The 16,950-nt window shown below is 35.2% G+C and overlaps 1 protein-coding gene across 1 annotated transcript; it reads left to right on the forward strand.

Annotated features, from left to right (window-relative positions):
• The first annotated feature begins 12,363 nt into the window (after positions 1-12,363).
• On the forward strand, positions 12,364-16,931 carry LOC111391781. Its single transcript, XM_023017038.1, has 5 exons — positions 12,364-12,824; positions 15,670-15,717; positions 16,048-16,110; positions 16,181-16,249; positions 16,482-16,931. The coding sequence occupies exons 1-5, from the start codon at positions 12,483-12,485 to the stop codon at positions 16,740-16,742; spliced, it is 783 nt and encodes a 260-aa protein (XP_022872806.1). The 5' UTR covers positions 12,364-12,482; the 3' UTR covers positions 16,743-16,931.
• Positions 16,932-16,950: the final 19 nt, after the last annotated feature.

Consider the following 16,950-nt stretch of genomic DNA (forward strand, 5'->3'; position numbering starts at 1 on the left):
CTCTCGTTCTCACCCCTCAACCTTACTTGATCTTCATACACTTGCTGCAGTGTCAATGGTACAAGCGTGATAGTTTTTTCATCCTTGTCAAAGCTGTACCTATTTCTAAACCCCTCATGTTTAACCCTTCTATCATATTGTCACGGCCTACCCAATAAAATATAACCCGCATACATTGGTACAACATCACACAATACCTCATCTTTATATTCCCCAATTGAAAAGTTCACCAAAACCCTTTTATTCACCTTAACTTCTCCACGATCATCCAACCATTGTAGTTTATATGGTTTAGGGTGTCTTATTGTTCTCAGCTATAACTTCTCAACTAAAGTGGTACTAGCAATATTAGTGAAACAACCTCCATCAATAATTAGACCACATACCTTATTCTCCACGTGGCATCTAGTGTGAAAGATATTTTCTCGTTGCTTCTTCTCTTTATCACCTTGATTTGTGTATTGAGTGCACGCATTAGCACAAGGGCTTCACCATCCACCGCATGCTCCAACACTTCATCACCACTAATATCCTCAAATTCGGGCATCCCGTCTCCATCACTATCACTAACTACTTCTCCATTAACACTCAAGATCATTGCTCTCTTGTTAGGACATTGAGATGCAATGTGCCCCTTTCCCAAGCATTTGAAGCATTTAATGTCCCGGCTCCTAGTAGTATGTAACTCAGCCTTTCGTGGTTCCTTGACAGTATTTTCTTCCTCCCCCCTTGGCACTTCAGCTTTATTGTTTGCAACAGCCCCATCAACCCTATCATCATCCCCTCTCAACCTCTAAGCTGAGTTAGGCCCCGATTGATTTCTAGTTGTCCCCTTCCACTTCAACTGCTGTTCCACCTTCATAGCCACATGCATCATATCCTCCAACTCCACATAGTGCTGCAACTCCACCACATTAGCAATATCCCTGTTCAACCCATTTAGAAAACGAGCCATAGTGGCTTCCCGATCCTTCTCCACATTCGCCCTAATCATCAAGATTTCCATCTCCTTGTGATAGTCCTCCACACTCCTAGAACCTTGATGCAACCCCTGTAACCTTTGATGGAGTTCCCTATAGTAATGGCTAGGTACAAATCATTTTCTCATCATTGCCTTCAACTCACCCCACGTGTTGATAGGCCTCTTTTGATTCCTATACCTCGATGTCACCACTTGATCCCACCAAGTGATCGCGTAGTCAGTAAATTCAAGGACTGCTAACCTCACCTTCTTTTCCTTAGAATAATTATAACACTCAAAGATAAGTTCCACCTTTTTCTCCCATTTTAGTTACGCCTCCGAGTCACTCCTACCCTTAAATGGTGGAATGGACATTTTGATGTTGCCCATACCTCCATCCATATCATCTCCAAAGTTATTCCTACCCCGACGTTCAAAACGATTACCTCTATTCCTCATTCTCCCCAATTCAATTCCATTAAACTCGTTCTTATCCAAATCACTACCATACACATATTCATCATGCGTCTCCACCCTAGGCCCCCACCTACCATGTCCCATATGAAGATTGGTGACAGATGCATCAAGCCTATCTATCCTATCACCCATATCCTTTAACATCCTCTCAAACCGCCTCATCACATCGTCAAGCATACTTGTTCGACCACCAATTCTACTTGAATTCGATCCTTCACTACCAGACGTCCTAAATTTTTTAAAAAATTTATTTCTGCCTCACCACAGTTCACTCGGGAATCACTCAATTTCGGCTTTTACCCTCAATGAATCTCACCACTCAGCCGTTTTCTACTCATTGCTTCCAATCAATGTTTCAAAGAACAATTCAAATTCAATATCTTGTGGAGATTCAACTGGATTGTGGGTGAGACTCGAGAAATTTTAAGGACTCAAAGAATAGACAAAAACTTTGGAATGAATTATGAAAATTCAAGAAGTGATCGTGAATTTCTGATTGATTGAACTACCTTGATTGGAACTTTAATATGAATTCAAGAAAGTGTTTCTTGAATTGGAATTTGACACAATAACAAATTTTTATTTTTTTATTTTTAATTTCAGACAGTGAGCAGTAACGTGAATAGTAATTTTTTAAAGTCACTAGATAGAAAATTCGACTACGACGCTAATGGAACGAACGGAAGTTGATTTGAACGTAAATTGAATCCAAAAATAACTTTTGAAATTTTTTTGGATTAAAGACTCGAAATTAATAAATGACCCCAAAAACAACAAGAACAATTAAAAAAAAAGAGGAAAACTGACTCAACAAGAAAAGGAAAAGATATAACCTTCGATTTTGGAACCTGGCTCTGATATCAAATGATGAGAACCTGATAGCAACGAACACTAACAAACCCACAACTAGATTGACTCAATTCCCAAGAACGCTAGATAATTGATGGTTTTGGATTTAATCCCCAATCAATGAACTAAGCAACCAAAAGTATATAAACTAATGACCTCTTAACTACACGAAATAAGGATCTCACCTGGATAATTGTGAACGCCACAAGAAATAATGAATTCCTTGATAAGTTCAATTGTTCTAGCAAGAACAAGGATTGGAAGCAAAATCACTCCTTGGATAGAATCTCTCAAATTGTCAAAAGGTCCATTATAATGAAAATAATGTTCTATTTATATGAAAACCCTAAAATCTAATTAAGAACGGAAAAAATACGTTCAAAATATTAAAAAGATGCAAAAAGATTGGAATTCTAGTAAAATTAGGAAACTTGCAAAAATTGCAACTTCGATCCCCGAATTACTGCTATGCGACCGCATAGAAGAAATCTATGCGATCGCATAGATCAAACAGTGACTATGTCCAAATTCCCTGCACCTCCTCATGCGACTACATGGTATATGTGCTATGCGGACGCATAGCATCTTCTTTGGCTTCCAATCCGGTTGTTTGAATTATGTGGCTCCAAGTTATTTCGATCGTCGATCCCTTGATGTGACTTATCACTTAGCAAATTAACTTCACTTGCTCGACCCTTAATGGTTCTTGAAGGTCTCAAACGTGGGTTTGGCTTCATCCAATCAATCATCATATCTTCAATAATTGGTGGCGCATCCCGGATCATATCACGTCTTCTCTGTGATCTATTTTCAGTGTTACTGTTGGAGGCCTATAAGACCACTTTAAGGTATAACTATGGTTAGTTTGGAAATAAATTTGTCGACAATTTAATTATATTATAATAAATTTTATATTGCATTATGGATAAACATATCTGGGATTGGAAGTATATATATAATTAAAAATTACATGATCTTATATTCATGTATGCTCATGTGAATTCATGTTTGATCCATATTTGCAAAATCTATGAAAATTATGTGGTACACGGCATCAGTTGCTGTAATCCGACTATATCTCTGAAATGGTATGATAACATCTTTTGTTGTCAGGACTGCATCATTGCCTAAAAAGCCTCAAATTTGTTTACCCATTATTATGATGTTTATATATTATTTGTTCAATATTTCCTGATCAACTCGTGTCACCAATGGAGGGAATGCAGATAAGATTTGTATATATTATTGATGGCTGCCAATGAGTGTCTTTGAATTTTTTTTTTAAAATAACCGTTTTGGCCGGTCACAGAAATATGAATGTTTTGTTCTATACAACACTAATAAATGCTCACACTTGAGATAAAATTAAAGACAATTAATTTACTCTTGAAAGGTGTGATCCTGAATGTGTGTAATTATGGAATCCGGTCTTTACAGCGAAAGTTTATAGACTTTAAAAAGCATGTGACTTTTGACAGTTTTATTTCCGTGATTGTGTCCATTCAAGTTTGCTTGGCATGAAACAGTTTAATGTCAAGTCTGTACTTGGGCATGTCTGAATTAATTTTGCATAATAATTTGAATTTTGAATGTCAAATCTGTGTAAGGAAGAATATCTTTTTTTGTCGTTCTGACTCATGAAAAATGTGTGATATCGTTGACTACATGAATGCAATTGATTAGAGTTATGTCAATTTCATTTTATTTGAAATGTACAACTTAGTTGTGGAATTGCATGATGCTGGTGTCGGCCATTGTTAATTTAATTGTGGATATGCCAACTCTTGTTGTGATAATAAGATTGCAAATATGGTTATGGCACAGAACATCGACATTCTTATGGATGGAATAAATCTATACAATAAATGTATAAATGTTTGGAATATAAGTTCCTATTCATTTCCTTTGGTTAATGATTATTCCTTCAAAGGAATATGGAAAATTACATGATAAATTGTTGAGCCTCAATTAATTTGATGAAATTAAATGAGATGACTTATGCTAAACTATATTTGCATAAGAGTATGGCAAAATGTGTTTTGTCCTAATTATTGTTTATCAAATTATTGGAATATGAAATTATTTATAGAAGTACAAACGGTTTCTATATTTGGCGGTGGTACCGATATCCTTGAATATAATGATTGAAAAATGACATTCAAATTTTAAGGATAAAAACTACGTTATGCAAAGTTGTGAAGAATATTATGAAATATTCTAGATGAAAAAGTGTGTCTTTTCATATGGAAAATCATGACTTTTGATGTGGTTAGTTTCCAAGGAGTATGCCTCCTCATAGAAATTAATTCCAAGAGGTGCGTTCTCTTAAAGGGTTGTGACTTTTGAAAACACAACTTGTCAACCTATGGTTGAGTTATTATATGGTGAATATGCACCTTATTATGTGATATGTCACAAATATGAAAAGTTGCCAAGTGTGGGACCAAGTTGGTTTATGTTTTGAAAACATTGCTAGTCTTTGTGACGACCTTGATGTAACTTGAACGATCAAATTATCATAGTTGATTGAAGTACAACTTCAAATGGAAAATGAGTTTTCATTTGTGTGAATTGATGATCACTATTTTGAAAGTACTTAGACTTTCATGAAGTAGTCGATATAAATATTATCTAAGTGATAAATGGATTGAAGTATGAAGGAGTTGATAACTCTAAGTTCAAGTATAACCCAAAAATGTGGAGGTTATCATAAATACTTGATAACTTATATGAAAAGTTCAAGACGTGTGGGTGTAATAGTAAAACTACGACTTGCATATATATTCCTAATTTAGGAATTGTGGGGATAACTTAATTAGTTTAAAGTTACAATTTCCTATACCTATCAAGAAATGGGAGAGACTCCATATGAGTTATGGAAAAGTCATCATCCGTTCTACCAACACTTAAAAGTGTAGGGGTGTTTGATAAAGGCTGAAGTTCCTAAGTCTAAACAAATAAAGACTGGTCCCAAAATGATTAATTGTATATTTATTGAATACACCAATAATAGTAGTTCATATCGTTTCTTTGTACACAAATTGGATGTACACATAAGTACCATAATGGAACCAAGTAATGCGATATTCTTTGAAAAAGTGTTTCCTTACAAAGATAAGGAAAATGTAAGTTTAAATAAGAGAACTTATGAAACTACAAATGGATCTTTAAATGAGAAAGAACCCAAGCGTAGTAAGAGGGTTAGAAAGAAGGACTTGACTTCTTTAATACCCACTCACCCGTGACTAGAATCACTTCGGTAAGGTTACTAATTGCAATTGTGGCAATATATAACCTTGAGATTCATCAAATGGATGTGAAAATGACATTTCTAAATGTTGAGGTATATATGGAGCATGTGTCTCCAAGTAAAAGTCATAAGGTTTGTAAACTTGTTAAGTCCTTGTATGGCTGGGAATAAGCTCTTAAGCAATGAGACCAAAATTCGACAAAACAATGTTGTTAAACGGATTCCAAATAAACAAATGTGACAAGTGTGTATACGTGAAAAATACACCCAATAACTATGTAATTGTGTGTCTATTTATAGACCATATGTTGATAATGGGCAATAGTCACAAAATGATTATGAAACATCAAGAAAATGCTAACGAAGTATTTTGACATGAAAGGTATGGGTGTGACAGATGTAATACTAGGGATAATGATCTCTAGAACATTGAAGGAATTGTACTTCTTCAATCTCATTACGTTGAGAAAATACTCATGAAGTTTGAAGTATTTGAGAAAAGTCTCACGAAAACTCCTATTGATACAAGTCTACACTTTGTCAAGAATAAAGGTGAAAGCGTATCACAACTAAGGAATTCACAAGTGATTGACATTGTAATGTATATTACGAATTGTACCTGACTAGATATTGCTTAGTAGATTCACGAGTAATCCTGGCCATGATCACAATCATTGGGTGGCATTGACAAAGGTCCGTAGGTATTTGAAGAATACTATGACCCATGGATTACATTTCGCAAGATATCTTATGGTATTCGAAGGATATTGTGATGCTAATTAGATATCCGACATGAAGGATTCTCGTCCACAAGAGGTTATGTTATTATCCTTGGTGGAGCTGTTATCTCATGGAAATCGACAAAGCAAATGTGTATTGCTCGATCACTTATGGAATTTGAGTTCATTGCTTTGGATAAAGTCGGAGAATAAGTAGAACAGCTTCAAAGATGTTCCATAAGTATACACTGTGATAGTCAATCCGCTATTAAAGGGACTAGAAGAAGCAAGAACAACTGGAATATCTAAAGAATATTCATAAAGTTCAAATACATTGTGATAATTTAATATTGGAAATTGAACACCCTTCAACTAAAAGAAATGATTGACTAGTGTAATGATAAGAAATCCTCCAATCATGTTTGAAAGTTGATAAAAGCTTTAGATAAAACTAATGAGAAGCATGTAGCTCCATGAGAGGATTTCTTGGTGGTGACAATGTGTATCTATTAAATAAATTGATCGTTGACTAGCTATATTTGATAAGATATTAAATCACATATAACGGTAAGTCTAGACACATATGTCTAGACATATTACTGTTAAGCAATTGATCCCAGTGGTGTAAACTCATGGTACCTTTAAAAGAGATTTACTAAGAGAGATCAAGAATGCTGCATATCGAAGGGAATGAGGTAAAGCCTACTACGTTAGAGTCTTTACAATGGTAACCTTACCTTATTGACTGGAGATCCCAAGATCTTGGTTCAAAGGGACAACTAAGTTGTGAGGATTCCATAAGCACTTAGGAAATCAAATTTCCTAACTCATTCCTATGATGCGAAAGTGCTTTCTACAGAGTGGTTAAATGTTAAGTTAATCTTTTAATTATTCCTATATCTTGATTAAATTTAAGTGGAGTAGGATAGAATGCTCTTAATAGGAGGTCACCTATGTGAGTGTGAAGTGGAGCCGCTTAAATAAGAATTATTCGAGGCTTGAATTCTTTAAACACTTATGAAATCGAGATGAGTTCAGGGTCAAAATGAATCAAGTCATGAGAAACAAGTACGGAATAAATAAGACATCTGTGTGAGTATCGTTGTCTTGGCTTACACCAAAGGCTGAATGGTTCAAGACATCACGTTCACCACTTAGCCGAGTAAGTCCGATGGTATTTCACTACAGGAGGTTCAAGGCCAGAAGCTACCATCCTCGATGCAGTGGCTTTCTGCTCTCTCTTTACAATGTATCATATCATAGCATTACATGTGCATACTCGAATTTCCATTCATGTGGGGAATTGTGGGAATTGGTTCAAAAATAACAGAATTAACCGAAAAAATTTGGTTAAGTATGAAAAGGTGTGACTTCGTGCAACTTTGATCAAATATTCAGACTTGATCCGATAGTTAAATTACAAAAGTAAATAGACTAACTTATTCTACTCGTTGAGTAGATCGTCGTGGTATATTTGAAATCTCGAAACCAATTCCGAATGAATGAGAAATAGCGGTCCAAAATTGGAAGAAATGAAGTGTTGCAATTTTTCAAAAGGATGTAGGTTTTAATCAAGTGTTGCAACTTTTTGAAAGGAGATTCTGGCTAAGTGTTGTAATTTTTTGAAAGGATGCATGATTTGGCACACACTACTTAATTTGCACCCTTTCTACATCTATAAATAGGACCATTTGGACGTGATTTTGAGTACACCATTACATTGGGCATCCATTCTTCTCTTGCAATTCATCATTCTCTCATTCTCATAACATTCCTTTGTAGAGGGAAAATTTCGTTGAAGTTTCTCTGTTCTTGTGGTTTGAAGTGCTGTTACCACAAGTGTGTATCCGTTGTATCTTGGGAGACATTTGTCATTCAACCGTGAACACCGTAGCGGGGCAATTTGTCTTAAGGAAAGAGTTATACTCGCCTCGAATTTCCTTTTCTACTCCTTATTTCATCTTGATTTTGTGATTTTGTACTATACTTCCACTTCATAAAATTGTGGTTTAACTACGCTCCTGCGGGTTGAACTTTGCACTCACAAACAATCATCTTGACTACTCACAAATAAGTCGAATCTAACAGTTTTTCTTGTTGAATTTTGAAAAATGTTGTATATTACTCACTGCAAACTCGACATTTTTTCAAAATTCAATATTTATGCTAGTAACGTGTGTACAACATTTTTCAATATTCAGTGGTCAAAACTTGATATTTTAAACTTTATTGAACAATCAAAGACATAGACCTAATTTCAGTGATCAAAACCCGACATTTTAAACTTTAGTGATCAATAAAAAATATTGACCTAAATTTAGTGACCATTGAAACAATTAATTCGCTATAGCTTTATTTGAAGATGACAAAATTTAGCTCTACTACGAACTGTCAATTATCCTCTAAATAAAATAAAGGAAACTATTGGAAATGGGATGAAGATGACCCAGTGGTGCAAAGGACAGGAGTGAGGGTAGTCGCAACCTTGCTGACAGTCATAGTATGAGGGTTGAATTTTTGAGATATGAAATTGGACTCTTTGTGGATACTAGTGTACGGGCAAGTTCTTGTTCCTTGGCCTGCTGAGACACATCTCGCAATTTACCTTCCTCACGATACTCTAAGGGCGGGATGGGGCCCTCAAAGTTAGGATTCAACCTTTAAGATGACAAATAAAGGGGTGAGACAAATTGACAAAATTCACTAAAATTGGACATGGACCCATTCTATCATGCATTTGGATAAAGACTTGCTGTCTTTAATCTAAAAGAGGCACACCTTGGGGCCACAGCGTGACAAATCCGAAATTTTGAGCAAATAAAAGCATATTTTAGAAAGTTTATAGAGGAAATTTAGCAAAAACTTAGGATTTGGTTTAATATAAAATTGGTCCTTAAAATCGCAGCAAATTTTGAAATTGGTCCTTAATGTTTATCGTGATCAAACCGTCGCTGAAGTTTGCCATTTTCCCAATATGGTCACGTGTTAGTAAAATTATAGCTTGTTTGGGTTTCATTCTAATCACATCATATTTAAAGTGGAGACGGAGCCGAGAGGAACAATTCTTTTTTATTTATTTTTTAATAAGCTAATATACAGATTCCTATTTTTTCCCCCTTTTTTAATCACTAAAGATTAAACGGGTTTGGGGTGCAGGGGCCAGTCTCCTCCCTACACCCTTGATTTAAAGTAACATTTGCCCATAAAGTTGGTTTCAAAGTAAGAGCTGCCTACAAGGATCGAACTGTTGATGAACCAACCCACGTATTATGCATGTGATTTTGAAATAGAAAATGTTATTTGTACACCGAGGTTGACACTCATCTCACATGAGGATATGGGCCCTACTACAATAAAAAAATCTTGGGATCCACCATGTAAGGGGTACATCGAAGTGTTAACCCCGATATATATGTAGCAAAACTCTTCTGAAATGTAAGTTCTAAATTCTAATCACCTCTTAATTTAAAAAAGTAACACTTGTTTACAACATCCATGTCCTAATCACTTTACAATGGGCAAACCCATAATATGACCTATTTCTAATTTGAGATAAAATCAAACAAGAATTGAATTGTTGGTTGGACTAGACTCTCTTTACAATTGAGCACACTTGATCGGAATACCCATTTTAACCACTTGATTGGTAAGGAATAATTGAATAATATCTATAAACTATTCAAATAATGTATAAAGGTGTAAGAAGGAATTCAAAAAAGAAAAAATCATTGTCACGTCTTTATAGGTCATAAGATTGAGTGATATATCTGGATTAGTCCACCTCTACCTCAAGCGTCACGGTCCCCACACTTTCACTCATACTCACGATAATTCCCAACATTCTTTACCCTGCTCTCTTCATACATTATACTTATCCCCAAGTGGTTAAAATTATTTGCCAAGAATAAATACAAAGCAGCGAAAACTCAAAATATATATGGTACTTTTTATTTGAGAAGAGCTCTTCTAACGTGAAATTCATCCAAATAAAGAATTTTCATACATGCTTTTGGCAGAGTCTACCTTAAACAAGGACGTAACTGTTAAAAAGTAGAAAATGAAATGCATCTACTATCTTATTCAGACCGTTTTTGACTTAGATAAAAATTAATTTTTTTAGTAAATTTCTATAAAAGTTAATGGAATATGCAGATGAAAAATTATAATTCCATTAAATTTGTGATTGAAACTTAATTTATTTTTAAAATTGAACAAACAGGACTCAATACCAAATACAAATAAAAAGACACAACAACTATTTTTTTATCCATAAAAGTAGTAAATGGGCCGTAATAAATGCAAACCTCTTATGTACAACGTGTTTTAAGTGGGCCCACGTTTGAAAAGAATGACCTAAAAGGAAGAAGAATCCTTCCACAATTTTCTAACAATTAATGTTATATTTCTCATCCTCGTTAGACAAGATCACAGCCAATGAACACATCTCAAAAGGACACTCTTTGGATACGTTGGGTTAATTAGTTCTATCTTAAGGGGACAAGTATTTGGGGTGTTTTGCCAAGGAAAGATGATTCGCCTCTTATTTAAAAATTGCTGGAGATGTGATGACAGATTCAATATTTCTGCTACGTATGAGTTTTTCAGGCTGAAGGGGATAGAGACGATCCAGGCAAAATCAGTTTGAAATGCATATGTGACGCCAAAGCATGTTTGTACCCTACGGTTGGCAGCTAAATCTAAATTGCTCACTAAGGACAAATTGCATTACTTGTAGATTGACTGCAACTATTGGATGAGACGGCTGGTCGTTTATTCATTGGTTGCTCATTTAGTCATACTGCTTGGGAGAAAGTCCTTCCTTGGGTAGGTCTTCGAAGGTCTATGTCTACATTGCCTAGTGCACTAAAATGGATCAAAAAGAAAAGTCGGGGAACATCTTGACATTGCAAAACAAAGTGTATTGCACTTACTACTACTACCGTTTACCACATTTGGATGGCAAGGAATGGAAAGATTTTTGAAGTTCTCAAATCATGTATTGATAGTATTGTTCAAATAATCAAAACACACATATAAAAAATCATGTTCTCTTTGTATTTGAATATTTTGATTCAATATGAGTGAGTCATTAGCTATATTGGTTGTACCTCCTCATTTGTATTTTGTTTGTTTTGTTCGGAAATGCCCAGTGTAGTTGTACGTGGACTTGATGGGACATACTAGCCCAGATTTGCCCTGTATAATTGTAAATCATCTTGATTAATATAATTCACATTTACCCAAAAAAAGAATCTCAACTCGATTAAAAATTATAAACCAACATAGTTTGCGTTACTTCTTTTAATGATATTGATATTTTATACTGGAATCTCAAGTTTTAATTACTCTTTAGCTGCCCATTTTTCAAAGAGTAATGTTATTCATAACTATCAGTGTTAAGCACACCAATCCAAGTGTTATTCTTCATTTACGATTGTACATAATGATTTATATAATAGTTTACATACAAATGATTTTGTGAGATATAGTTGAATCAAAATTTCTTCAACCAAATAATAAATTTTTTTATTCACACTCTTTTTAACACTCATTATGTACAAGTAACAGTATTCATTCGTTTAAATACAAAGTTATGTAACTCATTTAATTTAACATATAAAGTGTAGTAATCTAAATTGGTACTTTAACACCATTGACGTTAAATAACATTATTCGTTTGCAAAATTAATTTTTCTCAAACTTATTTTCAATTACACGTTTTTCAAATTAAATAATTTTACACTTGAACACATAATATTTTATAATCTTTTATCCACTCATTTCCAATAAAATTACTTTTTACAAATATTATTCTAAAAAATCTCTATCAACAGGGACTCAATACGATATCAAAGTCCACTAAAGATAATTCGATAAGATATAATTCAAATGGGAACATGAATTCCAAGATCATTACCAATTTATGTTACTATGAAATACACTAACAATTTTATAATGTGACGAGATCATAAAAATGAATAGCTCACGGTAAAGTCATTAAAATACATACATACCAGCACTAACCCTCAAACACAATACAAGGACTTTCACAACACATGCAGGTGTACGCACATATATAAATTAAAACTCGTGCCCCCTTATTTTACATCAGATTTTCTTTTCTTCATCTTCGCGACTTCGCCAAAGCCATTCCATTTCTCCCTTTTCATCTCTTTCTATATTCCTTTCTTTCCCCATAAGATAATAAAGCGAAAACCAATATACCATGACTAGTGACGAGGAGTGGGTGGAAGCAGCTATGAGCGATGACGTCATGGTGGTGGAGCTGCTGCTGCGGCTCAAACAGTCTTACCCGCTGCTGTCGGTGGCTCTTAAACCGACGGCTTTGCCACTTGAGTGGAGCGTGCGTCAACGCAGGTCTAAGCCCTTCGTTACTGACTCCACCACGAAACCGGGTCTCAGAGCTAGTCCCACAACGCCACTGTCATGGAGCGGAGCCGCCTCTATCAGTGGTGGATGTGGTGGAAGTGCTGGCATAGTTGACGGTGGCCCTGAAGAGTCCAGCCGATCCTCTGACCCAAAACTATCTAAACCCCCGAGATCTGAGGTTTGTACACGTGGAATCTTTCATATTTCTCATTTTTTCAGTTGGTAACCGTGAGTTTCAACTTTCAATGGCGACAATGTTCACTTTTCCGGTGGCGAGTCACTGTTCAGTAGAGTCTCGTGTCAGATACTCAATTGACAATTTGTCAATCGATGCTTCAAATTTTCGTTTGACGAAAACGCCCCAACACAATTCGGATATTTTCAGATTTACCCATTCCGTCTGTTGCATGAGCTCTTTAGTAAATGCACTGATCTGATGCTGGTAATATTCTCCGGCTGCCGGAATATGTGCGACTTTTTTCAATGTAAATGGTCAGAGTCAGATAAACAACTGATTTAGGGATGGCAACGGGAAGGGCGCCCCTGCCCTGCCCCACCTCGCCCGAATATCGCCCCGTCCTGCACGTCCTTCGTTCGTGTCCGTTTATTTTTATTTTTATATACATTTTCAAAATTTTATTATTGGAGAATAAAATACAAATTAAAAATAGATTTTTAATGGGAGAATTGTTTAGAAATAAAATTATTTTTGATTCAAATATAAGTTGGTTCAAATGAATGATGTTTGCTCTGAAATGATAAAATGTGATACGGTTTGTTAATTTTATTGGTTGTTGTTGAATGTATGATTTAAATATAAAAGTTTGTTCTTTGGAGTTTTTAGTTTACCATTTATCGTTTTATCTGCATAATTAAAAATGTCCCCGTCCCGTCAGCCCATTTGGGGCGGGTGTTTTTTGCCCCCATTTGGGACGGGACATGTTTTTTTGTCATCAATGTTAACTTGTCGCTTTTTCTAGTTAACCCTTTCCTGGACCCATTACGGTTATGATGGAAGCTACAATAACACCCCATATCCAAAGGTAATTTGTCCATCCGTTTCTTCAAACAAAAAATGTCGTTTTAAAGAATATTTATGTGACTTGTGTTACACATTTTGGGGTCAGTAGAGGGGTATTTTTGTCAATTTAGATGTGGGGTTGTGGATGCCCTTCTGTAAGCGGTGGCGTGTTTCCATGGCAATTTGGTGATGTTTTGTTAGTGGTTGTGCGCTAAACCTCTTTATTATAATGGGACACAATCCAGTGTGCGCAGCTGCATCGTGGCTCGGCACGAATCTACTGGGCACACTCATCGTATATTAATTAGCCAACTTTAAATTTATTAAAAAAAAAGTTCGTTGTAGCTGAAATTGCCTTTTAGCCCCTGTTTGGCCCCAATTTTTTAGAAATGAAAATGGGCGGAATAATGTTTTTGTGAAAAATGAGTGGTTGAAAAGGAAGGAAAAATTTTCGGTTTACGTGTAATATTATTTTCTGGAAAATCGTGTGGCTGAAAATAGGAGAGAGAAAAATATAATGTAATGGAATGAAAATTAATGGGAGCCAAACAAGAGCTTAATGTAGTGAAAGTTGAAGAATACTGACTTTTTTTTTTATCTTTTTCCTCTTTTAGGTTAAAGAATTAAAGGTTATGTAATTAGCTGTGATTTATATGTTTGACAGTGTTATGGCAATTCTTTTTCTATGAATTTTGGGTTACTTTTTACTTATGGGTCCAAGTAAGTAGATTTGGTTAGATATTAGCGTGGCATAGGTTTAAATTCCACGTATACTTTAACCTTTTTGTTGTTTAGAGTTTTATATTTGAGGCGTTGTGGTTCATATTTTACTCTGTGGTCTATTGAATTAATATGGTCGTATAAAATATTGCATCATGCATATCTATTTTTCTTTAAACTAGTGCGATTCTACGGGGCTTTGAAATTAGAGTGTAGTAGTAAGTGCTAAAATCTGTGACAAGCCCGTATGGTATGCAATATGCATGTATTTAACTTTGTGGTATAACTTTGACATGTACGCATTGCGTGCGCGCACAGGCACACGTGGTATTTGGCTTGTGAGTTTCCTAAATCCTTAGGTCTTTCTCATCAATGGCGAAAGTAATTCCAGTGAATTTTCACGGAGAATGTACTGCCTTTTAATGTCGGGGGCATGTTTTGCCTTACTTTTATTGTTAACCATATGGTGTAACTTTTATTGTATGTCCACACTCAGGTAGTGGCACTCTTGTATTGAGATAATAGCTATGTACAAAACGATTTCTGGGTACCCTTGTCAAACTCATAACATCAATTTTTCCTGACACTAGTTGACTTTGGTAGTCAAATTGATCTTAATTTACAAAAGTACATTTCACAAAAGTATATTTCTAGCAGTGCATTACAGATTTTTTTTTTTTTTTTTTTTTTAAAACTATTCATTTTGACCAAAAAGTCAACCAGCTTGAATTTCAGTAGTAGTCACTTGGGCTGTAACTTGGCAGCCTTGCGTGTCATTAAGCCGTGCGAAGACACTCTTCGTTGCACGGTTGAGGACCTGAGGTTATTGCCACTGAAGCTCGTCTATTAGAATTTATTCTGAGATAATTTTATGGATTAGCTCTTAATGTACATCCTTGACTTTGGTAGTCAAATTGATCTTAATTTACAAAAGTACATTTCACAAAAGTATATTTCTAGCAGTGCATTACAGATTTTTTTTTTTTTTTTTTTTTTTAAAACTATTCATTTTGACCAAAAAGTCAACCAGCTTGAATTTCAGTAGTAGTCACTTGGGCTGTAACTTGGCAGCCTTGCGTGTCATTAAGCCGTGCGAAGACACTCTTCGTTGCACGGTTGAGGACCTGAGGTTATTGCCACTGAAGCTCGTCTATTAGAATTTATTCTGAGATAATTTTATGGATTAGCTCTTAATGTACATCCATTGATACATCCACTATTCACAAGTAACACTGAACAATATTTGCATTAAGTGTGAGATTTTTTTAATTTCATGCTTCAGGTTAATGGCGATGGTGAAAAATCCATGAAGAGGTCAAGAAAGAAGAAGGTGAGTACCGTTGGGTCCACTGAGCTATTTGAGTATATATTAGTTTTAAGCGCATGGTGTTTTGTACCATGAAATCCCGGGTTGAGGTTTCTGATGGTCCAGTAATTGGACAATGGATTCCTTAAACCATTATGGATAAAACTCTAGTAGTAAAATTTACAGTATGAACTCTACTTTTTCTGTTCTACGCTTGGAAGCTTTGAGTTGGTACGAGGTTTTGCATCAGAAAATGTAATGAATCAATCAACAAAACAGAAATTCATTAGCACTTTTTAGTACTTAGATTCACAAATGTCTTAGAAACCTACTTTATTTGCTGTTTATTTGCAGACCTTGGCAGAGCTTCAAGTAGAGGAGTACTTGCTTGATAAGGAAAAAGGAGAATTGAAAAGGGTATATACTTTTTCAATGCTTTATACTAAATCACATAAATTTTCTAATTTTCTGACTTGAAACTGCACAGAAAATAGCGGCATTACGCACAAATTTGGAGAAACAGAAGGCTACAAATGATAGTCTGAAGAGACTAAAGGTGCAATTACTTCTGGTCCATTCTTCTCTTTTCCTTTACATTACATATCATTTAATCACTTATAAAAAATGTTTGTGATTATGTTACTTACTAAATGTATAGCCTTGCATCCGGTAAACTGTTGAACTTTGCTTAATTTACCAAGACACATAGCAAGATGATATCTTTTATGCCCCCTCGCGTAACTGTTATTTTCTGTAAGTGTAGCGATTGACATTGTTGTTTGGAACAGCTTGAATCCGCTACTGAAAGAAGATCATTGATTGAATCCGAGAAAGCAATTCACTGTCAATTCCAGCAAAAGTCAGAAGCACAATATCATATCCCTATCTTCCCACCCTTTGTATTAGGAAATGGTGGTTCGCTGCAATGCTATCCTCCAAACGGGCCTTCTGAAGATAAGACAGTTGCTCCATGTGAAGCTAAGTTTGTACTTCCAGATCTGAATCTTAATTTGGAGGAAGAATCAAGCCTCTATGTTCTTTGTGGATAGTGCATCAAATATATAACTTCTATACTTGAATAAGTTCTGCCCTTGCTTTAGGATGAATCGCTGTAACTATATTACAGAATCAATTATCTTAAACCACTTCCTAAACGCAATGTGGTAGTTTCTTGCATGTGCATGTCAAAATTTTGCCAAGAATCAAATGGACAACGAATGGAGCCTCGTTGAAATTTTTTACATCATTGGATAAAAC

Source organism: Olea europaea, unplaced genomic scaffold (assembly GCF_002742605.1).
Source record: "Olea europaea var. sylvestris unplaced genomic scaffold, O_europaea_v1 scaffold830, whole genome shotgun sequence".
Classification (NCBI taxonomy): Eukaryota; Viridiplantae; Streptophyta; class Magnoliopsida; order Lamiales; family Oleaceae; genus Olea; species Olea europaea.

Excerpts from the sequence above, each read along its gene's own strand:
- LOC111391781 (XM_023017038.1), top strand. The coding sequence starts at position 12,483 with ATGACTAGTGACGAGGAGTGGGTGGAAGCAGCTATGAGCGATGACGTC. Across the intron at positions 12,825-15,669 it reads CTAAACCCCCGAGATCTGAG|GTTAATGGCGATGGTGAAAA; the intron begins GTTTGTACACGT and ends TTCATGCTTCAG. Across the intron at positions 16,250-16,481 it reads ATAGTCTGAAGAGACTAAAG|CTTGAATCCGCTACTGAAAG; the intron begins GTGCAATTACTT and ends TGTTTGGAACAG.